The sequence below is a fragment of the Platalea leucorodia genome (genome assembly GCF_965183815.1).
Source record: "Platalea leucorodia genome assembly, chromosome: 4".
Lineage (NCBI taxonomy): Eukaryota > Metazoa > Chordata > Aves > Pelecaniformes > Threskiornithidae > Platalea > Platalea leucorodia.
Genome location: NC_138826.1, coordinates 85,259,194 through 85,283,031, shown reverse-complemented (window position 1 = coordinate 85,283,031; position 23,838 = coordinate 85,259,194). Strand labels below are relative to the sequence as shown.

Genomic DNA, 23,838 nt, shown 5'->3' with positions numbered 1-23,838 from the left:
AATGCCCGGTGCTTTTCAGGCACGGAACTAATTGTTACCAGTTAATGAAGATTTTAAAGGGGTGTAGGGTTATTAAATCATATGTTGGTTGGCTATCAGTGACATGCAGAGACTGTGAAGAGGCAAAGCATTTTTCTTAGCGCTGAAGAGTTGGCTAGCAAAGTAAGGGACATGTTTCCTTCTGGACAATTTATTGTCGTGGAGCGAAATCTTTATACTTACATCTTATTTTCTAGGCTTTAAATTGTTTCCCTTTTCTTCCCAAAATATTAAACCTGTTCCAAATCAGCCTATTTCAGCTGTTACAGGCACTTACCAAGTTGCAGTATTTTATATTTATTGCAGATTTGTTTGATTTCCCTACAGCGCCTTCACTACTACACCACACCTAGGGGGTAAGTCTGTAAACTGCTGGTTCACAGCTGTCAGTTTTGAAACAAGAAAGCAACTGTTGGAAAAAAAACAAGTTTCATGCTCCCCTCCCACTCAAATTTGGAATGTCATCTGTGAAATTAAACTTCTGTCACATCCAGGGTGAGAAATATCCAGCCAGAGATGGGGGAATGTCTGGTGTCTCACGTTCAGGGTGAAAATGAGAACTTTATTTGGAAAACGGAGGAGCTCTGACTGAAGCAGACCTTTTCATCCCCTGGGAGGTTCCGCAATATCAGACTTGGAGGTCACGGCATTTTGCAAACAAGCATGCAGCCTTTTGCCCACTCACCAGCAAAGTCGCCGTGCCCTCCGAGGGGAGCAGGGGAAGGCTTCAGGCTCTCGGAGCTTAAGCTGGTGCTGATTGACACCATTAGGATTCATTTCATTGCTCCAGGAGGCCTTGGAGAAAGCGTTTGAAAAAAACCACCCTAATTTCTCCTCGCATTTCTGGTGCAATAAATGAATTTGGAAAGAATCTGGATGTTAATGCTTACTGCCCACATAGATCTTCTCAGAGGATCACAGTCAGCATGGCTTAAATTTGCCTCATTTGTGCACGAAGCCTTTCTTTTCACCCCTTTACATCCTGAGCTATTAAATTTTAAATTATTATACGGGCCATGAAGCCTTGCTCAGGACCTTTCTGAGCTGGGAGGAGAAAGCATTGCTGGGACCCGAGCGCCTCTCGGGAAACCCTCCTTGTTGACCAAGGCGGTTGGAGAAGACCTGCTTCCCTGGACGCGGCGGGAGCAGGCTCTGCTTTGCAGCCCGGCGGAGGCTTCCCTTGTGCTTCTGCCTCGGACCGGGTTTGCTGGCAGCATTCAACACCTTCCAGCATCAGGGGGTTATTTTTGTCCCCCAGCTGGCTCCGGGCCTCCCAGCCCAAGCTGTGGAGCATTAAGACATTCATCCACAACGCCACTGCTTTTAATTTTCCCTTTTTATAGAGAGAACTAAATCAGAGGGAGTTTGATGTTCCCCTCTAATTATTTTTTACTTCAAAAGGGGGAGTTTTAGGCGCACCAGGGAGGACGAGCACTACTAGAAGCTACAGCCGTGCTCCTCCGTAAGGAAACAATGGCCATGGTCCTGCCAGGGGAGCTGAGCTGGGTTAGGGCTTGTTAGTGCTCCTCATGCCACGTTTCATCTTATTAAACTTATCAGCCTTCCTCTGTCAGTTGAAAGGGAAAGTTGATATTGGTGAAGTCACAGGTCAAAAAAACCCCAAAACAATATTGAGTGAGCTGCTGAGTTTTCATTTTAGAAATGAGTTTTGAGGAACTCGGCCAGTTGCAACTCAGGCATTTTGCAGCCATTGCTGGTGACATGGGACATATTAACTCACGCCTCTTTAATTACAGGGGGGCAGGGGATGATACCGGACTTGCTGAAATCAGTAGTGAACCTGCTATTGATTTTAACGGGAGCAAACTCGGGTTTGGGTCAAGCTGTGTCTTACGTGTGTGTGATTAGGGAAGGGAAAGGGGACGGAGGCTGTGGCCGCGTTGCCCGCTTCTCTCTGTTTTTTACAAGCTGTTGGTGGTTAATAAGCACGCACAAGCAAATGCTCACTTCCACCTGTGGGAAACTGCGTCAGGGCCTGCCTTGCTCTTGGGTGCCTGCGGCCGGCGGTCGGGCAGGCATTGCTGCCATCCTGTGGAGAGCCGGGCCGCGGGACGGCTGCGGGGCCGCGGGGTGCCCGGGGCAGGCCCCACGGCGGTGGTGGGGCTGGGGATCGCCTCGCTTGGTTTTGGGCCAGGGCCGTCGGGTGTTCCCTTGGCCAGCCCCAGGACTTTACGAGCCGGTTTGTAGTGCACTGGTCCAACTGGAGCGGGAATTGTGCCCGTGCTGTGTAAAATAGCCGGGCGCGAGAGCCACTGGGGCAAGCTGTCATCCTCTGCTACTCATTCGGTGCTCAGATCCAACAGGGACCGCTCGCCTGGACGCGTGGTGGATGGATGTTTCTTTTCAAGTGCGCTCTCCATACTGAAATCACAGCCTCAGCCTTGGTTTTAATTCCATTTTTATTCTGTAAAAGTTTAATATTTTGCTAAAAGATAGTATAAAAAAAAAAAAATATTCAACCCAACAGTGTGATTGGAGTAAAGCAATATGCAGACAGCTAAAAAGATGGCTAGAGAGCAGGAAAAGCAGGATGTCTAATCACTGAAGAACAGTTATGAACAGCAATAAAATTAATAACTATATTAAACTAGCAGTGCAAAGATACAAACTGGAAGCAGCTTTACATTAAAAATACAGCTTTTTAAATAGAGAAATAGCACCAATTTACAAAAGACAATCAGAAATGTAAACGTGGCAGGTAGATTCAAGTATAAGTTATATGCTCACGCTCCTCAGCAACTGTCTTGGGACAGAAAGGTTTCACAAACCCTGCAGAACATCCTGGGTACGCAGTTCGCCTCAGTGCAAATACAAATTCTGCTTTTCCAAAGCTACTTTGCTGATGAGTTGTTCCTAGTTTATTTTCCTTCTTAGCTTTCAGTGAAGGCAAAGATAGGAAAGGTAAACTCATTCCCTCTTCACAACCAGCCCTTCCCCCTCACTGGTCTAGTTCGGCAGCTCAGGTACTGCAAGTAGCATCGATCCCTTTGCCGCCCGACCGCTTCGGTGGTCCCACTCCTACTTTAGTGAGAATTTTGCATTGACAAAAACAAGACAGCATATCAACCCCTTCCTTCTCCCAGGGTCAAATCTGCTTTCGCAACCATGCCCATCAAACAGCTTTGATCGTGAGGGAGTTGATCCTCATTTCCAGACCTGCTGTATTTACGGAAACTCAAAACTGGAAGCAGAGATTGAAAACTGAAGATCCATTTTCAGTCCCTGCATTTTCAAGTATAGTTAGGTTAGATATGGCACAGAATAACATTACTGACAAAGAAAGGCAACTTTTCCGATGATGCTTCGACTGGAGCGAAGAGCCAATATTGGCTCTAATCCTCCTCTCTGCTCCCAGCTGCCATTTCACTAAAAGGCTGCACCGTACTAGAGGGGAAGAGAAAAGACAAGGTTTGGAGAATTGACATCCACCATGTCGTCCTGAACCCTAGCAGCCTGTTTCCAGCCCCAACGGCAACAAATGCATGCTAGCAGAAGTGCAGGGGCAGCACCGTGCCAATTACACATTGTTTTTCAAAGTGAAATTAATTTAAGTGGGCGTATAAGAAGAAATAATTCAGAAGCAAAAATTGTAAACTTCACAACTGTAGTGTAAATGAAAAAAAAACCAAAACAACCAAACCTTAACATTTAGCAGTCTGAAGATTTCTCTTTACCACCCCTGAAATTTCCTATAATTCTACTATAGATTTTCTTTCAACGAGGGCTAACTAGCCCTCCTTAAAAGGCTGTTATTGGTCTATTCTAAGATAAGGCCACATTACTCAGACTCCCAGCTTCACTAAAATTCTTTCTTAAATTCCATTTTCATAATAGATTTCATTATAAAAATAAAAAACCTCATCAAATCCCCAATCCCCAAACAAAGTCCTAGCCTCCCTTGACCAACTAAGTAGCATATCCGACAGTGTATCTACCCTTGGAAAACCATTACCGGTACCAGTGACAGAAGAGCTGATAATGCTGGCCTTATGTTTGCTAAAAATCCAGAGTAACGTGATGTCAACAGCAACACTTTCTGTCTTTTAAACAGGAAGCTGCACAAATTTAATTTCAGATTGCTACATGAGTGAAAACACACCCAAGCATAAGAGCATTAACTCTTAAAATTATGTCCTACATTATTAATAGCACCATCCGTTATTTGAGGACTTTGAATGTTAACTGTTATATTTTTCTTCCTCTTTATCTTCTCCTAAGGAATACAGATAATTTTTTCCCACTTCCAAAATTTATGGCTCCTGCTCTTTTCAGCTGCTTTTTATGATTTAGATAGATATGCACCAAAAGATAAGATCTCCCTTGTCTTCCAAGTACACTCAAATGCACTAATAACTAGTTACGAAATTCCCATAAGTGAAGAGTTAGGCACTTAAGTACATATCCCTGAAGCAGACTTAAGTAAACCGCTAAGTAGGCACTTAAGTAGACTCAGGTTAGACTGAATCCAATCATGTGGTTAATGACTTACCAGTGTTCCTTGGTCATAAAGTCTAGACTATATATTTAAACGGGAGTTGAAATCTTAGCACAGCCCTCTCAGTGGCTTCTCACTCTCAAATTACTTTGTCAAACTTATTTAAGGAATCAGTTTTTGTATTCTTTACATCTAACTTGTACATTTTGCTCAGAGTAAAAAAAAAAAAAAAAAAACCAAACCAAGGACTAATACAGTTCATTAACACAATCATAAAAATGTTAACATTCACAGTTATTTTGGTCTTAATATTTTTCACATGTATACATTCAATCATATTGTGTTAAGTTATTATTAGGTTTTTCTAACCACAAGTGCTGGGCAAATTGTACAACAACCAACTGACATTCAAGTAATCCTACCCTGAGAAAATCTGTTATTCTGAAGCTGCAAAAAAAAACTTTTTTGCACTAAATCTCACTCCAAGGTACAAAATAAATAGCATGAGGCTGCACTGCAGAGGCAGGATTTGACAGATTGGAACCAAGGAAGCAGTTGCTCTCGCAACTGCAGGAGTTTATCAATTTCACCACAGATTTACTCAGGGTAAGTAGAGTACATGCAAAAAAAAAAATGCTTGCCCCAGATAAGTGCTAGACATCTCACTTAAAACCATGAATAAAGAACCCCTGGGGACTCCAAGGAAATCTGTTCTCATCTCCTCACAGCAATAAAGAGAGTTTTCCAAATTAAAACCCCAAATACAATTTGATGCCCACAAGGCCGTGTGGAGCACAGCATCTGAATTCAAATCAGTACTGAAGGAACAATTCAGTAAAAGGTTTTCAGTACCAAGAATGATTTGTGAAGAAGGTGGTTAACAGAACCGGTGGGTGAATAGATAGCGGGGAAGCATGCAAAAAGGGATGACATTTTAACGCACTCTTCTTGCCAGATAAGAGCTTGTTCTCTTGTAATCGATACAGGGTCCTAGGACAATCTGCCCACCCTTTGCAACGAGTGGAGTTAGTCAGGGCTGGTACTAGAGATTTCCAGTCTCCTCTGCACAGAGCTGCCATTTCTTGTCTGGTTGCCTTCATTTTTCTTCCATGCAACAGGGTCTCCAAGACTTCCAGGAGTTTTGAAAAATGCCTCATGACGTGCAGGACGAATGCTCTTGGGAGTGAGGGGAGTTGATGAAGGCTATTTGTGAAACAAAACCAAAGTGATTCAGTAGGGTTTTCTCAAAGCCTACACGCAAGCACGCAAACGGAAGACAGCTTGTAGACATTAAGCCCTGTACTCTGCTACTATAGGGAACCATGTCACACATCTTTTCAGAAACTCCACATGAAAAGCTACGGGCTTTGCCCCTGCTTTTTGTTCTGGAACTGTCTGCCAGTACATCATTGCTGGGAGCTGAAAGCCTCTATCTCATTTCCAACTTAAATGTATTCATGACTTGTTCATTCATTCTTACGCTAGTCTTGTCCTTTAGCTTAAATGGCTCTTTCCCTTCCTTGATGTTTTGCTCGCTTTTGTTATTTGTTAGCATCAAAACAGATCTAAACCCTGGCCACTTCTCTTTTAAGTGCCACTCTACTGTAACCTCTAATGCTAGTATCCATAATCAGACTGGCTGCCAACCAGTCTCTATTACAGCCTTTTTCTAAAGCTCAAATAAGATAAACATAAAGTAACATTCACAAAGCTTCCAAAAGTTCAATCTATTTGTCACTGCATTAGACAACAGGAAAACAAATCACAGATTTAAGAATGTAAGCTAAACTAGTGCCAAAATGTCACTGCTAATCGTTGTAAAGACCCAGGTAACACAGCGTGACATGACTGTTTTACATCACTCATTGTACTTCAGATAAATGAGTCCTTCTTCACTTTTGAATGTCTCATTTTTTTTACTTGAAAAGTCTTTTTCTATGGTAGATTTTTTAAAATATCTTTATTAAAAAGATCAACAAAAGCCACAAGAATCGTTGCTTTCCCCCAGTTCTGATGCTGCTATTATGTTTCCATTTTTTAGTGAAGCGACATCAGAACAGGTGTAAGGAGGTAACCCAGGACACTACTACCTGAGAAGTGTTGCAGCCAGCTGACTCCTGAATTATGACAAACAATCCTCCTGTCCACCTAATGTGTTTCTGTAGCCACTGCATAACACACAACGATAGCATCAAATGCGGAAAAAATGCTGACTTGGATTTCTGGGGGAAAAAACCTGTAACTTTTTTTTTTTTTTATTCCTGTAAGATTTTTAAAGATTCAGATTTTTATGATTTTAAAATTCCTGTAAGATTTTTAAAACTCACCAGTTCACTGTTCAGGGCTAGACGGGCTATGCTGGGCTACGTCTTTAACACTGTCCCCAGCGTTGCCATCACTACAGACGGACACGCAAACTGAGCGCAAGACACCAGCTCCCAGCGTGCCAACTCACCACTGCCGCACCGGCACCAGCCTGCAGCGCAAGCTGCCTTCAGTCCCAGTGACCTGGCACCGCTGTTTCATCGTCACTCAATCACCGTTCGCTCTTACCTGCTGCAGCTTCAGAAGGGTCACCGGATGCCCCATACACACGGGGGAGTCCAGTTTCACAGCACCGCAAGACCTCGCGAGCACGGGACTCAGGTGCAGAGCGGGATGAGCTGGTTGCTGGGCGTCCACCGAAGGCGCGGGTGAGACCTTGGGGGTAACCACTGCCGTGGTGCCTATGAAAACAGGCGTTGTTGATGCCAGGCCAGACATACTGAAATTCATGGAGGCGGCAGCTGAGAAGGAGCCATCGGGAACTGGGGAAAGAGGACTGGTGATTGTGGGAGAACAGACGAGAGGGAAGGAAGCCAAGGCTGCTGACGGCACCACGACACAGGGGACGCTCAGAGAAGGTAACTGGCTCGCAGCCAGGCTGATAGCACCAGGGGCTTGGTTTGCAGAGAACAGGAAATTAAAACTGCTTAATCCTAAACCAAAGAAAGAAAAAGCAAGGCATTAATACAGTTGACAAATTGGAATTAAGCTATTATAACTTCATCTAGAACAGGAAAGAGGGATGACAACAAAGAGACAGGCTGCCCAGGAAGAAAACTGTGACAAAAAGAAGAAAAAAGGAGGAAGAAAAGTGTCACAAATCTGAGCCTCTTCTGTCAAGCTCTTGTTCCTTACCTTCCTCCATCTCCCCCCCTACTGCCTGTTCACTATATCTGCATCCATTTACTTTGTTCATATTAAGTACCAACCACACACCTTGCTGTTTTCTGCTTCTAACTTCAGTTACAAGCAACATCTTGGCTAAATAAACTCTTTTTTCACTAACAGGAATCATATCCTCTGCTATATGAAAACATATGCATTGCTTTTAATAAGAGAGATAAAAAAAAAGGAAAACACCCACAAAGATACACCCCAAAAGTTCTAATTTTCCTGAGAATGGCTGAAATACTGTTTTGAAACAGAAGCTGCTCCAGTTCCCAGTTTGTCTGACCTTGCAAAACAACAGGATCAACATTTTCAAACTGAGCGTCTCCATCCTATAAGTGACATTCCAGAGACCCCACTCTGTGCCACAAATTAATCAAATACTAAAGCAGTAGTCATGGAAATCTGCCACATGTATTCTGTTCCCACGAAACACTCCTGCACTCCACACAAACACAGGCATGCAAACTGGTGGGCATGAAATCCTCTTGTAGTATTTTCAGCTACTTCCTCCCCATCCCTACTGTGTCCTACAAGCAGGCCTGGCTACACTCCCAGTGCTTCAGTTTTTGTGGGGTTATCCCGATGATGCACATGACAAGACAGTACAAAGTTCATACATGACTAAATTCAACTACTCAGGGGGATGCTGCTGCCCTATTCTGGCCGCCTTACTGCCAAACCTATACTTCCAGCTCGTCCGAGTTTTCAATGCTGGATATGTGTCTCTTTTTCTGCACACAATTCAAGCATGCAAACCCAACATTATTCGTCTCTATTAATGTTTGGGTACCTCAGAAAAATGCCTGCATTTTCACAGAAGCAACAGTTCATCTGGAGTCAAGAGAATTCAGAGCTATTAAACTACTACAGAACTGCTGACAGCTTTTGTGCCAAATATAGACTTATTCACCTATCTGTAGGTCTCCCTATTTGAACAGCTCAGTGAAGCACAAGTGTGAGTGCCGCTAGATCTCAGGGCTGTCCTTACCAGCAGTAGGCTGAACATAAAGATACTGTGGTAGGAAAGGTTGATTGGCATTTTCTTTAGAGATGTGCTCTTTTCCCAGAGAGGATTCATCAGGGTCTTTATTCTGAGACCGTTTTTCTTGCTCCTGAGAATCTAAAGGCTTAGTAGACTCCTTGTCTGCAGCCTCTGGAGCAGCAGGACTGGCAAGGTGAAGATGAAAAGCTTCTAGATGTTCAGCAGATGTACAGCCACTTCCTGGGCCAGATTCTGCCTTGGGTGACTCAAAAAGCTTCTAAGCAAAAACAAAAGAGGAAATGATAAGTCCAAACTGAAATAACACAGTACAATGTCTCTTATGCACTTTCCTCAGCTACAGAGTAAAAGGCGCACCTGTGCAAAGGGGCAGCACAAAACTCATTAGCAAGTCACCAAGTTTAAAATTTTGTTTGAGGGTTTGAAGAGCAATATTAGCAATTCCTAAGCCCTTGGTACTTGGAGTACTAGACAGTACTTGGAGACACTAGATAAGAAATACCTGAGCTTGGGGATTCATTTCTCTTTATTGATAAGGAAAAACACTTATTTCAAATGGCTTATATTCAAACACTGATACGACCTTGAGCCTGACCCCCATTTTCAGTAGCTAATAAAAATGTGAGACAGATGCACTTCACCTTCACCATCATCTCCTCTCTCTCCAGCCTGCTGTGGGCAACACTGGGCATGAGAGAGAGGGACTCAGGCTGGAGAGAAAGGGGAAAGTACAAACCACATTTGCTGTAGCTCAGTGGAGTAAGGAATGCTGCTGCTGTCTGGGAAAGCCCAGGCTAACAGGGGAAGATGAGCAGTAATAGTCACATTGATTTGTTCCCCTCTGGCAGGCTGTTTTGTTGAAGACAATGATCAGGACACTGATTACAAAGAACAGCTGGCCATCGCTTCACTATGCAAAGCAATCACAGTCCATTTTCCCCTGGTAGTGTGAAAACATCTCCCAGTTAATGCCTATAGTGCCTGGCACAGCACTCTTACAATTTTATTCACATGTGGGAAGCAGCATTTGTATCTGTAACAAGAGTGGTGTAGTGAATTTTCACTCCTGAAAACACTGTCTTGGGCAAAAGTATTTCCTCGCTAACAGGAAGCCTAAGTGATAATGAAATTCACTTTTTACCTTGGGTACTACAAGTGAGAGGGGCACATCACTCTGTTCCATGGTCTGCTTTTTAGCAGCTGGCTCTTCATCATCTACAGGTGCAGAGGGCGATGCGCACTTGCGGGAGCTGCGTTTCTGGCAAGCGGCTGGAGGTACGGCGGCCTGAGCTTCTGCCCTCCTGTTTCCCATATCTCCTGTGGCAGGCAGGGTGTCCCTCAAGTTATTTTCCTGAAGACCGCCACACAACATAAAAAGTGATGAAGAGGGGAAGCACAGGAAGGGTTGGTTGGGGAGCAGGGTAGGTTTTCCATTTTCTGTTTTGGAGGCTGCTGGCGTGGAAGGGTGTAGAGCTTGGCTGCTGATGCCATTTGGCAGCGAGAGGCTTGGCACATCTGCCTGAACCACAGGGAAAACTGCCTGAGGCAAAGGGTTAACACAAAAATCAGAGTTCCCAGGAACTGGAAGAAGGGAGAGAGGTGAGGTTATGCTTGGGTTCCTTGCCGAATTTGATATCGTTTCTGTGGCACAAGCTCTATTCCTAAAAAAAAAGTAATGAAAAGAGGAAAAACATTTAGTCCAAAATGAAATCCCTATTTTATCCTTAAAAGCAAACAGGTACATTGTTGGACATAAATGTGGAAAAATTCCTCCCCCAAATCACTACTTTTACACAGTTTACAAGGAGGCTCACTTTTTATTATTTCTAATTACAAAGCAGCAGACTTATCAGTTTTTTGGCAGAGCAATAATGCTTTCGGTTGCATTTGACTAGAGTCAATCATTCACAAATGCATTCAAATTAGGATATGTATAGAGAATATCCACTGATATGAGAGAGAGGCTCTTCCACGCATTCATGATTTCCTCGGCCTGCCTAGACAACAGGTGAAAGGAGGCAGGGATGACCTATATAAACAGACATAAGATGAAGAACTACTGAAGCTAAAGGACAACAGTGGTACAAGTACAGGTGGGTATAAATTGGTCGCAAAAAGAAAAAAAGCCACGCTGAGACCTATCAGCATTAAAATAGTAATAACAAGACTCTCTGGCAATTTTCTATCTTGGTCCAGTCAATGGAATCTAGCCTTGAACTAAACATGACAAGCACGAAGCTGAAACTGGACAGGAGTTAAGACCAACCTACCTAGTATCTTCCTCTATTTTCTGCCTGCAGACAGCTGCTAGATTTATCATTTTGGAGCAATATTCATCTGAATTCACAATACAGGCTGAAAGGACAAAGGAGCATTCAGTTAATAACACGTAGGTTTACCAAACATATTTTGATATTGGGCATATAAAATAATTGATATAATTTTTCTATCCTGGCACATTTTTATAACATTCACTAATCACCTAGAGCCAGAACCTACAAGACACTCGGAACTCTCATTCCCACCGGAGAGGTGCTCGATACCATCATTTCCTATAACACGGAACTGTGAAAAGCCCTGTAATTGCTTTATCTGTTTTAACAGCTATCCATTAGATTGTTACAGTAAACTCTACTATATTAGGAACCATAAAATAAAGCAAGCTCTTTTTACTGAAGAATCTTTCTTTATCTATACCAAATTTTAACAGAAGAAACTGTAGTATAGTTGCAGTTAGTGGAGAACAGAAACGTTTACCAGAAGACAAACTGCAGATTCAAGGCAGTATGGCCCAGATTCATCTCATCTAACTTTAGGCACTTGACTGGAGGGTCCAAAACAGAAGTCTCATCACATGGACAGGAGAAATAGAGGCACCTCCCAAGGGTAATTCACATATTTAATTAGGCTGATTCACCCAATCAAGTGCCTTAAATTGGTGGGCCCACATTTGGGCAGATCCAGTGGGATACCAAAGAACATGCTTCCTTAGTAGTTACCTTTCCTCTCTTGACGTGGGCTGTTGGGCTCAGAACTGACCTTCCTTCTGGTCCCTTCAGAAGGCTGTGCGCCATTAAATGAAGCATGACGTGTAAACCTTTGCTTTCCAGCAGCACAGATCTGATGCGGGGCACAGACTCCTCTCTGTGGCCCTGGCAGAGGATCAGATGTTGGCCTATGCCCTCTTGGCTCATCTGCAGGAACATAATTTTGTACAACAGTCCTTCAGGGAACACAGCTCATCATTTAGGCTTCTGCCATGCTACTGAACTTGGCCATAAGAGAAGAGGTAACCTCTATACCGTCCCAAATCCCGCAACACTGAAGCAGACCTAAGCTCGGTAAGCACCGATAGACAAGATAAGGGATTCCCTCCTTTCCATTCTATGGCCGCTGCAGCAGCACACCCAGAAGGAGAAAGGGTACTAAGATGGCATCAACACTATCCTTCACTTTTACTTGGTCCTGGCACTGCCCTGAACCAAATACATTAGCAAAGAGCTTTCCTTTGCTCTGGCTTCTAGCCAAGAATCAGCAGCTTACAGAGATGTTCTGGCCCACCGCCTCCTTCTTTGTAGACAAACCTTTTATGCGAGGGGACACATGCAAGAAACAGCCCTGCTCTACCTTGGTAAGTCCCCTTACAAAGACAATAATTCATTGTCTAATTCCAACAGAATTACTGAGATTTTGCAACCCAGAAAAGCTGTGGACCCAGATTTGGAGATGTAGGCGTTATCTGCCATTGCTCTACCATTCATACGGTTATTCACACAGTTACGTAAGTCAGTGTAAAAATACCAGCAAGACACAGTATCCTTCAACATCCCTCCACAGCTCCAGCCCTTGAGTGTAAAGTCTAACAAGGGCAAATGTTGGGCTGGCCAACAGTTAATAATCACAGGGTGGACAAGGAATGCCAAGCTATTCTTTACACATGGAAAACAACCTATTACCACTTGGGAAAAGATTGTCAAAACAAATAAGAAAGGTGATGTGAGCTACACAAATTACCAGTCTTTCCAGGGAATTCCACAGGCCCAATCCACTTGAAGGCTGGTTTGCGTCCTCGTTCCTCCGTGACATGCACTTTCTTGATCAAGCCTAGGCTGGTGAGAACATTGGCGATATCATACAGTCTTCGTACCTTTGCTAACAAGAAAGGGCAGAAATAGTCAAGACAGTAACGTTTACAATGCATACAGTACATATTTACATGGTACTCGCATTCCAGAATATCACCACAGCTCTCATAGACAAGGTGGGTAAAACCAAATGGTGACGGACTTAACCCACCTCCTGTGAAACCCGCCATGCCAGCTCCCACCTGCTTGTCACTGCTTCTTCATATCTTAGCTGCTCAACCATCTTAGCTGCTCAGGTTTAAGCTCACCTACCTCATTTTGATGGAAATGGGCTAGGGAGTGATTACATCATCAGCTTGCCCAGAAGAGGCAGCTACCTCCATGTGGGGTAAAGTCAAGCACTTGGGGGCAAGAGGCACATGAGTGCACAGCTGATCACAAGACGACACATATTTATCGTCTTAAAAGTGTAATGCTGTTAGAAAAAACACTGTGACTCCAATAAATAACATATTTGAGCTAAATATGATACCCACAGGTTGTCCAGCTAAACTTCTCACATCCTTCCTGGTAGAATTTTAAGACTGAAGTGCAAGTACTTTATTTTCAAAGTACTTTAAAGACTTAAAATAAAAGTCTTTATTTTAGAAGAATTATTTACTAGTGCTGAGTTGTTCAGGGGATCTAAGTACTAATCCCCACTAACTGAAAAGCAAAGTGCGCCATCCAGCTGTGAAAGTTTTCTGGGGTGAAAAGGAGAAGTAACACATTTCTGCAGAGAAGAAAATTAATTCCATTAAACATGTTTCATTTCAGTAAGTTCTGAAATGTCATTCAGAATGGTGCAGGAGACAGGGTTAAAATATGAAAAAAAGTTCAAACAAAAAAAAAAAAGATTTTTCTTCATTCTGAAGTTAAAACTTGGAGATAATTGTCAAATTGACTCTTCCCCATCCCAAAAACTCTGTTTTCACAAACTGGCATTTGCAATTAAAAAAACCCAAACCATACTTCAGCAAAAGATTCCTGACCTGCTCTTGCCGTTACTTGCTGGCGTCAGTCCAAACATGCCCCTGTTTTCTTTACTCACTGACCAATTGATTCATCTCTTATCAGCCAGCTTACTTTTAAATTTGCTGTGGTCCGCTGTATCCTGTGTTTCTTCTATCAGTATCTTTGCTGCGATGTCCAGAGTGACTATCTTGGTCTTGGAGACAAGGAACAGCATGACAAACTTTTGGCTCATAATCCGCAACGACTTGTCCTTTCTGCTGTTTGCAGATGCTGCGTTAGAAATAATACCCAAGCCTCTTAGCAGATGTCATCCATTACAGACAGAAAATTAGCAAGTAGGTTTCTCGCATGCAAAAGGGGTAAAGTATTTGCTTGTCAGGAAGCAGAAATCTTTTGAAAGGCAGCAGACAACTGAGTAATGCAGACAGAAGTTTCTCTTCAAAAGGCAACAAAAATTAAAGCTTGCAGAAATAGATTTTAGAAAGTCAAATTCCAAAGCTGATTCTATGTTACGTTACACAGTTTTGCACCACTATAATTTTGTGACTCCAATGGACTTTGTAACTTAAAACACTATGTATTATATGGGCAGCATGCAAACACTGGACAAATGGAAGATGGCACCTTCTGTCAGGATAAAGCATTTACTGTCAGGTACGGGTGGGGAAGGAAGAACTGGAGTGCCTGGCAGAAGCTCCTGCCAGTCTGTAGGACAGAGGGAAAAATCCATCCTGAGACCTATGCTAGGGACAGGATAGAAGGAAGAATTCTGTCACCTCTGCGGTGAATTCAGCACCTTTATGCAAGGAATAATTTTGTATTATTTAATTTAAAAGCAAAGCAAGGGAAAAAGTTGCATAATAAACTGGAGAAAGAGACTTGTGCCTGTGTATCGCATCATGCATATTAGTTATCTTACCAGAGGTACAATCTGGTTCTGAAAAGTCCAGTAATGGTCTGTCTTGAGAATCTGGAATACTTTCCTTTTTCCGTTCTCCCAATTTGTACTCCAAGTCCTGCTCCTTGTGCTGGAAAAAGGTCATGAGCTCTCCATACTGTAGCTCTCCTGCTTCCTGAAGCGTTTTCAGAGTCTGACTTAGGTTGTGCCGGCCATGCCAACAGTACTGGTTCTTGGCCACACGGCTAACCAAGTGCAATGACTCCAGGACATTCACTATATCATAAATTCGTCTCCGCTCAACTCCTGTTTTAAGCAGGGGGAAACAAAAAAGACATAGATGCTCATCTAGTTGTAACATGCTTTTCAGCAGAAGCAGAATAGGCTGTTGCTAATACTGAGTGTTCACAACACATTTTTCACTGTTCACCTGGACACATTACATTAGATCCATCCAAATTTGCAGAATTAAAAACTGACTTATGTATGGCAAGCCCCATGGTATGATGTTCTTTGTCTGTTTTGTTAACTGGCGGCCCAGCCATGGCTTCAGCTTAAAGCACCTACACTGTGTTTAGAAGAACTGATTGCAGTCTGCCCAGCCCCACTCACTCAGACCTATCTAGACTGTCCTGAGGTTTTCAGAGCACTTTGGCCTTTCTTGTCAGAGAGCTTCAGAGCTCAGAAACAGACCTGTACACAAACCTGTGTGTAACAGAGGGCAGGAAAGTGTCTGAGCCTGGCACTGGCAGAGGGTAGACATGAAAGTCCAGGAACCAGTGGGAGTGTGGTCCTCCGCTTGCATTTTCAATGGCACAATTACTTGCTAAGCACGTACCAAGCAAAGGAGTGTCAAAGGCTTCACAAGGTGAAAAGCACTGGAGAATGAGACACGCTCTTCCCAAATGCAGCAGAAACAAGTCCTTGGTGCTGGCTGGGTCTGGGAAATCTATGAAATATGTCCAACTTGGGTTCAGCCTGACTGACGTGAGCCAGGCTGGGGACTGAATATGAACAGGCCAGTGGCTCTGCTCACTGTCCCGAGTACTCACGTCCAGCGCTGTTTGAAGCATGGCTGTTAAACATAACACAGCGCACTATATGCTGCTGGCATCATCTGCACCAGAAATCCCATAACGGTTAACATCAGCTGAGCAGAACAACTGCTAGCCAAGGGGAAAAGTTTTGAAAGACTTCTTGATGCATCTGTTTACCCATCTGGAGAATATGGATAATATTTCCCAGCCTCAAATGGATATTAGGATAAACAAGTCATTAGTATTTCGAAGTGTGTGGAGATCTTAGAATCACAGAATCATAGAATGCTTTGGGATGGAAGGAACCTTTAAAGGTCATCTAGTCCAACCCCCCTGCAATTAGCAGGGACTTCTACAACTAGATTGGGTTGCTCAGAGCCCCATCCAGCCTGTCCTTGAATGTTTCCAAGGATGGGGTATCTACCACCTCTCTGGGCAACCCGTTCCAGTGTTTCACCACCCTCATTTTGAAAAATTTCTTCCTTATATCTAGTCTGAATCTACCCTCTTTTAGTTTAAAACCATTACCCCTTGTCCTATCACAACAGGCCCTGCTAAAAAGTCTGTCCCCATCTTTCTTATAAGCCCTCTTTAAGTATTGAAAAGCCACAATAAGGTCTCCCTGCAGCCTTCTCTTCTCCAGGCTGAACAACCCCAACCCTTTCAGCCTTTCCTGATAGAAGAGGTGCTCCATCCCTCTGATCGTTTTTGTGGCCCTCCTCTGGACCCGCTCCAACAGGTCCATGTCCTTCCTGTGCTGAGGACCCCAGAGCTGGATGCAGTACTCTAGGAGTGAAACGTACTCCGGAAAAAGAAAAGTGCTACACATATCCTGGTGTCTGTCAGGCACCAGCAGGGTAGCTCCCTTTGTGATCTTTCCATAGGTCTTCAGTGAACAAAGTAACAGACATTTGTAACAAAAGCTGTATTACAACCATCATTTGTTACACAGAGAGCAGCAACATCAGCAGTGAATAATTTTGTGGTTCCTGAAGCAAGTGGATACAGGCAAGCAAGGAAGTGAAAACCAAAGGTACAAGAACGAACACACAGCCTTCTGGAAGGTAGAATCCCCAACAGTAAGTTTTAAAACAAAGTTTCTAGTATTTAGGAAAGCAAGGTAACGCCACTACCAACACAGCATAAAGCACTGTTCATGTTCAGCTGTACAAGGTTGGAGCATGAGCATCTCATGCAAATACAGAAAGGAGTAACTGCAAAATCTAAAACAACAACCTGTTTAAAAAATAACCTATTTAACTATTTACCTCATTTGAATTCTCTCCTATTTCCACTTCCCATTACCAAGGCAAATAAATGAGTATTTCAAGGACTTTCTTACCAGAGTCACAGAGGACATCACTCTTCTGTTCCCTTTCTTCCCAAAACAGACACATTTCATTTTGACTACCTCTTTTCTGTTAAATACCCAAGTTCTAAATGTAGATACAATATTTAAGTCCAATTTTGTAAAGCCCTTCCTAGCAAAGAGATAACCTCTCCAAGGACCTGGATCTTTTTGTTAGTGGTGTGACCTGACTGAGTCCTCTCTCCCAATTTTTATTAATTCTCTCAGATATTTCATTAATCTTTTAACTGAGACAAAAGCTAACAGCAGACCCAGCAAATAGGCTACTCAGTACCTTTTTGCTACCTCAATACAACACATTTTCTCATTCTGCTCTTGAAGGTCTCCTGGTAACTGGCACATTACTTAAGTCTGACAGTAAACCCAACTGATTTCCTGCATCTCCTAGTTTGCAAATGTTTCCCCAAATGGTCCACTTTGACAAAATTTGTTGTTTATAAGTCCTCTTTCAGAGGGTTTGCAACTCATAACTCCTTCAGTCTTCAGCAAGTTGAAAATTTAAGAAAGCAACAAAGTTGGTAAACAGCTGGAGGATAGATCCTTCTAGTAAAAAGTACTGTCAGAAAGCAGATTTCAAAATGGTAGTGTTATCAAGCAGTAAAGACACTTAGCAATATTAGGCATTTCCAACTCTTCATTAGTGTGATTAGAAGAGCATCCAGATCCAGGGAAAGGCAGACCTTGAATGTACCCTGTAAGAAGGATGATCTTTTGAAGGCCCTCCTGTCGGTTTACCCCAGGTGATCAGTTACCACATGTTTGCAGGTATACATACCGAGAATTGAAGCCACTTCATCCAAAGAAATAGTAGTTTTTTCTGTTGACAATGGGTAACTTGGATAGCGAGCTAGAAACTTTTGGCACAAGAGTCCTAAGCTTTTCTGTTTTCTGCTAGGCCTCTGTTTTTCAAATTCATCAACCGTGCTGTCGTCTACCATATCATACTGTGAAAAAATAAATGTTAACCCTTTAGTGCAGAGCTTTAGAAGCAAGGCATAGCCAAGCAAGGCATATTTCAGATGTTAGCAATTTTTAAGCTCAGACTTTCTAATAAGGAAAAAAACATGGACTCCTTGTAAGCACAGAGCACTTGGGTGACACATTTTTGCTTGCAAGCTCCTTTTAGTTCATTACACAAGATATCTACAGAAAAACTCTTATCTGCAAGATCGTAAAGTAATGGTTATGCATAAGGAAACAAAACAGTAAGACCAAACACCCAAGACTAGCAGATGGTAAGATCCTACTTGGAAAGAATATTTCTTTTTGAGAGGAGGAGGAATATTCCCTCAAACACCTCTGGATCTAATAAACCAGAAGACGCACAAGCCATCAAAGAGTTCCTCTTTCAAGAGATTTTACTGCCCTTTACAGTGCCTCTATAACTTTAAGAAAACAGGGGTTGGGGAGGCGGGGCATGATGCTAAGAGACTATAAAAGGCACCACCCAGTCTCTGAACCTTAAACTCAGGCAAGCTTTTAGCTTAAGTGAACTCTGTAGGATGGCCTGAATATGATCTTTCTGTCCCTGCAGGGGAAAAAAACCCTGTGATGGCAAGAATGTATGAAGAGGTATGTTTATTTATTACAAAATGAGAATGATGGAGGGTTTTTATGCACTGGTAACTTTTGGGTTTTGTTTCTGTGTCAAAAAAAAAGGAAAAAAAAAATCTTGCCCTCTGGCAAAGAAAAGCTGAGAGTGGTGGCAGCTGTTGAAACCCAAGTTTCCTTGCTTATGAGATCTTAACTGTCCTTTGCTGGTTGTGACTAAGTGACCTTGTTGCTCAATCAGGCTGTTGCTCTGATTGAATTCTTTGAGTTTTATATGGTATGGAAATAATATTGTTACAGTAGCACTTTTACATCTCTTGTAAGTTAACTTTCTGTGTGGAGAAAATTATGCAATATAAGTTTTGCTAAGTAGAAAATATTTGAATCCTCTATAATAGCCACCCCAAAAATGCTAAATGGTCTTAGCAGGCTTGGAGTGGTAATGAACTAACCTTTAACACTGACTATTTTTTACTTACTGGAAGCTATGTTAGGAATTATCTTTAGAGAACTGTTTGTTCCTTTATGACTATGTAAACTGGAGAATTTTCCAGACTACTGTCACTGTAGATGCTGTAAAATCTAACTTGTAGAGTGATCTGTACCTATCAAATGATGCTTCTCAGTAGAAGAACCCCAGAACTATCTTCCTCTCACTGAAATCACCAAAGGATATACTACAAGAAATAATCCAGGAGAAGGAAAGCAGTGGTTGGAACAATAAAAAGTGTGAAGGAAGAAAACTGTATGATGCTTATTATGACCTCACATCATCCTCTCCATGGATGGGCTTCCTAAAGCAAGACAGGGATCAGCCCCCACATTGCCTAAGTCTCGAGAAGCACAAATCTTCCAAACACTTGACCATGCTGTCTGACTACTAGTTTGGGGGCTGGGGTGGAAAGGGGGAGAGAGGTTTTAACTGACCACTCTGTGGGGCTGTTGTGGACAAGGTATAAGATTTCAAAAGTATGTTGAAAAATATGCCCTCACCATTGTCAAATTGCTTTTGAAAATGCTGCCTGTCTGTTTAAAATGATCTGGCAATTTTCTTTCTAATGCAGTTCAGAAAATAGCATCAGAAGTACTGAAAGTGGGGAAAAATCACGCATTTAAGTTCTACTTCCTTCACTGTCCTTTTAAGTAATATTCAGGCTCTCAAGGGGTCTCAGGTCAGTTATGAGTATGACAGTTACTTTTAGTCTTTGAAAGTCCTGCTGCTCACCCAGTCCTGCATAGGCAACTGTCCCTGGGAATATTTCACAATTCTGCAGTTTTCCATAGGGAGCAAAGGACCAGCTGGAAGAAAACTGAGGCACAACTTAAGGAAAGACTGAGTCCTAACTGAACATAAGGTAATCATGTTCTGAGTCTCACCTGTAACGAACCAGGTGTGTCACTCTGCTCGCTGTTTTCTATGGGTCTGAAGAGCTCTTTCTTCTTTTCCCTGTCCCTCATGTCAGGGCTAGCAGCACTAACAAGCATCTTCAGGTTAGCAGTGGGGGTCCAGGGATCAGGCTGAGGTCTGTCAACGAGCTTAACAGGTGTAATTGGATTTCTTTCCGGAGTGCAGCCTTTTTGCTTTGATAAATCAACTGGTTCATTCTTAATGGGAGTCTTTGGGGCCATCCTGGATCGATCAAATATGTTTTCCTATTAAAAACAAAGTTCTTTAGACACAACAGGAAAGAAAACAGTCCAACAATCAATTTCATTGTTCTTATGAAGGTAACTGTAGTGACTCATGCCTTAGCATCCATAGCTATATTTAGCACAGTTCTTCTGCCTTTGTTGGAAGCGGTAAAATGTTCTACGTGCTACTGTACCGGAGGCAGTGTATATGAGACACTGCCCTGAATTACAGAACCTGAGGTCAACCAGTCAAACTTGTGGCCTATCAGGCTTTTAAACTCTGACTGTTATTACAAGACGGCATTGCTCACGAACATAATTCACCAAATCGGATCAAAACTGAAATAATGCATTGGTCACATTACACTTAGCAAGAAAACACATTGTTCTGCTTGAAAGGTCCCCAGTGAAAAGCCATGCTGGGGATGCAGCTTGGACTGTCATAGAATGGCAAACTAAAGTGGATGTAGCTTCATGTGCAAGTGAAGCAAGCTTTGCTTCTGCACTATCTGCTGCTCAAAACAACAAAGAAAATCTCCATGACTATTCCTTGACTACAGCTAGGAGCTGCTAGAAGGAAAAGTCTAATTCATCAGCTGATTTTTATCATTCTTTGAATGAAGCTCAACTCCCTACATTCCCTAGCTGCAATCAAACTTTTTTCATATTTTGTCTTTGGGTCCAATTTTACCCCTTCCTCTTACTGCAAGAATTATCACTATAAATCAACTTATTTCAAGGGCCTGACTGAAGAAAGCATCAATGGTATCCTTGAGCTGAGAGATCTGTTTTTGAGCAACAAGAGACACTACTTCACTCTAGCCTGTTAGTGCAAATAGCTCATGAAGACTACAGGAATGAAGTAGACAGGATGCCATACTGGCTTTCTTTGCAGGATATCAAAAACTGAGCTCCAGGTATCCTAAACCTGGCACAGAGCAGGACTTCCAGAAATGCCCATGCAGAACGCTGTACTGTTTCTTTTTGCCCAGGAAGACCAATGTTCTGTTCTTAGATAGTCCACCTATCACTTAATTCTCCTTAATACCCTACAAACAGGACACCGTGTGTTTTGGAACTCCAGCTAATATTGCTCAGTGGTTTCTAGATTTAGTCCCTTAAAATGATTGTATGCACCTTGAGTCAAGTGAGAGAGAGAAAGCAAATCAGGTTATCATCGGAAACCTAGCAGAGCTTATAACCTGCTGGAATTGGGAGTGAAGCCTTTGGAACCACAGAAAACTGCTTTTAAACTATAAATCAGGCTTGAAGTTGTTTGCTCTTCAGTCTAGCTGTGGCTTTTTTTGGTGTTGGTCTCAAACTGAGCAAGTCTTCTTGCTCAGACTAAGATTAGCACTTCATTTTTCTTCAAAATGAGTTTTAAAAATCTAACATGGCAAATTTGAGGCTGGATATTGTTATTATGTTTTTTGTTTTGTGCTGCAAGAAGTCCAATTCTGAAATGGAATATAGCCTGAAAGAAAATGTTAAGTTACTATCTGTTTGCTGTAAGAAGTTTCCCAAGCTAAGTTTTGCCTTTTATTTGGAACAATTCAGCTATCACTAGCTGATACAGATATTTAAATAGGTGATTCCAAATATCATCTTATGAGGTACAGTCTAGCTAGAAAGCAGAATGAAGTTCTAGTAACAACTGAAGCTGGCTTTTACTAGGAGCAGTTCTGTAGCATTCAAACTGGAAATGAATTTGGCACATCAAAAGCATTGTGCTCTAAGCACTGATGAAAAGCACTTCTGCATACATTCACATATGAATTACCCAAAAGGATATAATAAATATATCTCCTTTTACAATTAACAGTTAGGCAGTTGTAACTTACTACAGTGTGATAAATAGGGGTCAATTTAGAGTCCATGGTACTTCTTGGAATATATGTTCACATAGTGTTGGCACTCAATATATTCTTGCAATTTCACATTTGGCAGTGAATCAACACTTAATCTGTAATGGAGAAAGTCTACCTTCCCCTCAAGTTCCTGTTCACCATGCCTAGTGCTAATGGAACTGCAGTGAGGGCAGGTAAAGCAACCTGCTGTTCCACTACCTCAAATTTTCATGGTTGTGCAAATATCACAATGAAAAAAGCAGTGAGACTACACGAGAAGCACATGTCTACTATCAACCTTTCAGATCTTTATTTCCTGACTGTCATAGTTGCCTACTAAGGTAAGAAATGCTTTTACCCCCCTCGCCCCCCCCCTTTTTTTTTTTTATTCCAGTAGCTGCAATGGTCTATGAACTTCTAGCTCTATTCTGCAAAACCTGCAAGGGCAGTTGGTAGAAGTACGAGATTAACCTTGATATGAGCAGAGATGGCTTACAAATACAAGAGGACAGGAAAGGCTGGCCTAATGAACTTAGTACGTAAGCAGGAATTGAAACAAATCTCTGAGATAATAGGAGCCGTCTGACAAGAACTACGTGATCTTTGGAGGACTCAGATTGAGCACGGACAGCAGGTCATGAATTGGGTCTAGTTCTGGAGACCTTACTGAGCAAGGTATGCCTGAGGTGAGATATCCTGTCTCCTGGCTGGTGGGGCAGGAGGGGAATGATGAGCTTGTTCCTTGCCGAGTGGCACTGCTTAGCCTCCTGACCTGGGAATGCCACTGCATGGATACAGGCCAGAGGGCAAACATAGCGGACATGTGCATCAGCATGCTCAAACTTCTGCTGAAGAACAGGACTATGCTATTGCCATGTCATGTCAGGCCTGGTGTTGGTTAGCTTTTGGATGGTGCGTCTGTACAGAAGCCCCTTCCACCTTACCCCACGGTAGCCGCTGGGGTGCTTGAGATCGCCTAGTGAGTTTTACTTACTAACTGAAGACTAAAAACACTTTCCCTGGGAATGATGCCAGAGTGAATCACTTTGCTTGCTGACAAGGGTGGCATGACTCGTGGTTGCTTTACTGGATCGCCTTTTTAATGTTAACGGTAGCGCCGGACACCCCTATGCTCTCCGAGCCGAGAGGTAAGATGCCGCTGCACAGACCAGCGTGGCAGGGCAGACCAGGTGCGGTGGTCCATGGGGCAGCACCCCAAACACTGCCACGGGGAGCGAGAGAGGGACACAACCCGGGGCCACAGGCCCGGCCCGACCCACCTCCCAGCCCGCGGGCCGGGGCAGCCTGCCCCTGCTCGGGCCGGGCCGGGCCGCCGCGGTGGGGGTGCCCAAACCCTCCGCGGCCCCGGCCGCCCCCCTCCCCCGGAGCTTCGCGCTGCGCCCGGGCCGCCGCGACGCTCGGCAGCGGGAGAGGCGAGCAACGCCCGAGGGGAGCCCGCCGCCCCCGCGCCCGCTCACCTTCTGGGCCGCCTCCGCGCGGCCCCGCCGCCCCGGCCGGCCGCTCGCCAGGTCCCGCAGCGCCAGGACCCTCACCTCCATCTGCAAAGCGAGAAGGCGCTTTTAGCCCGCCCTTAAGAGGAGCCGCTCCCGCCCCGGGGCAGCGCTCCCGTAACCCGGCGGGAGGCGAGGGGAGCGCCGCGGCTGGGGGCTGCGCTCCCGGGGCGGCGGGCGGCC

At 43.5% G+C, this 23,838-nt stretch overlaps 1 protein-coding gene across 1 annotated transcript; it reads right to left on the bottom strand.

Moving 5' to 3' along the window:
• Positions 1 to 5,521: 5,521 nt before the first annotated feature.
• On the bottom strand, positions 5,522 to 23,703 carry E2F7 (E2F transcription factor 7; the record flags this gene model as incomplete). The annotated part of the gene is made up of 12 exons (XM_082311208.1): positions 5,522 to 5,698; positions 7,049 to 7,473; positions 8,700 to 8,970; positions 9,853 to 10,372; positions 10,982 to 11,066; positions 11,711 to 11,905; positions 12,726 to 12,863; positions 13,922 to 14,080; positions 14,730 to 15,014; positions 17,890 to 18,058; positions 20,043 to 20,318; positions 23,623 to 23,703. The coding sequence occupies 12 exons, from the start codon at positions 23,701 to 23,703 to the stop codon at positions 5,522 to 5,524; spliced, it is 2,781 nt and encodes a 926-aa protein (XP_082167334.1).
• Positions 23,704 to 23,838: the final 135 nt, after the last annotated feature.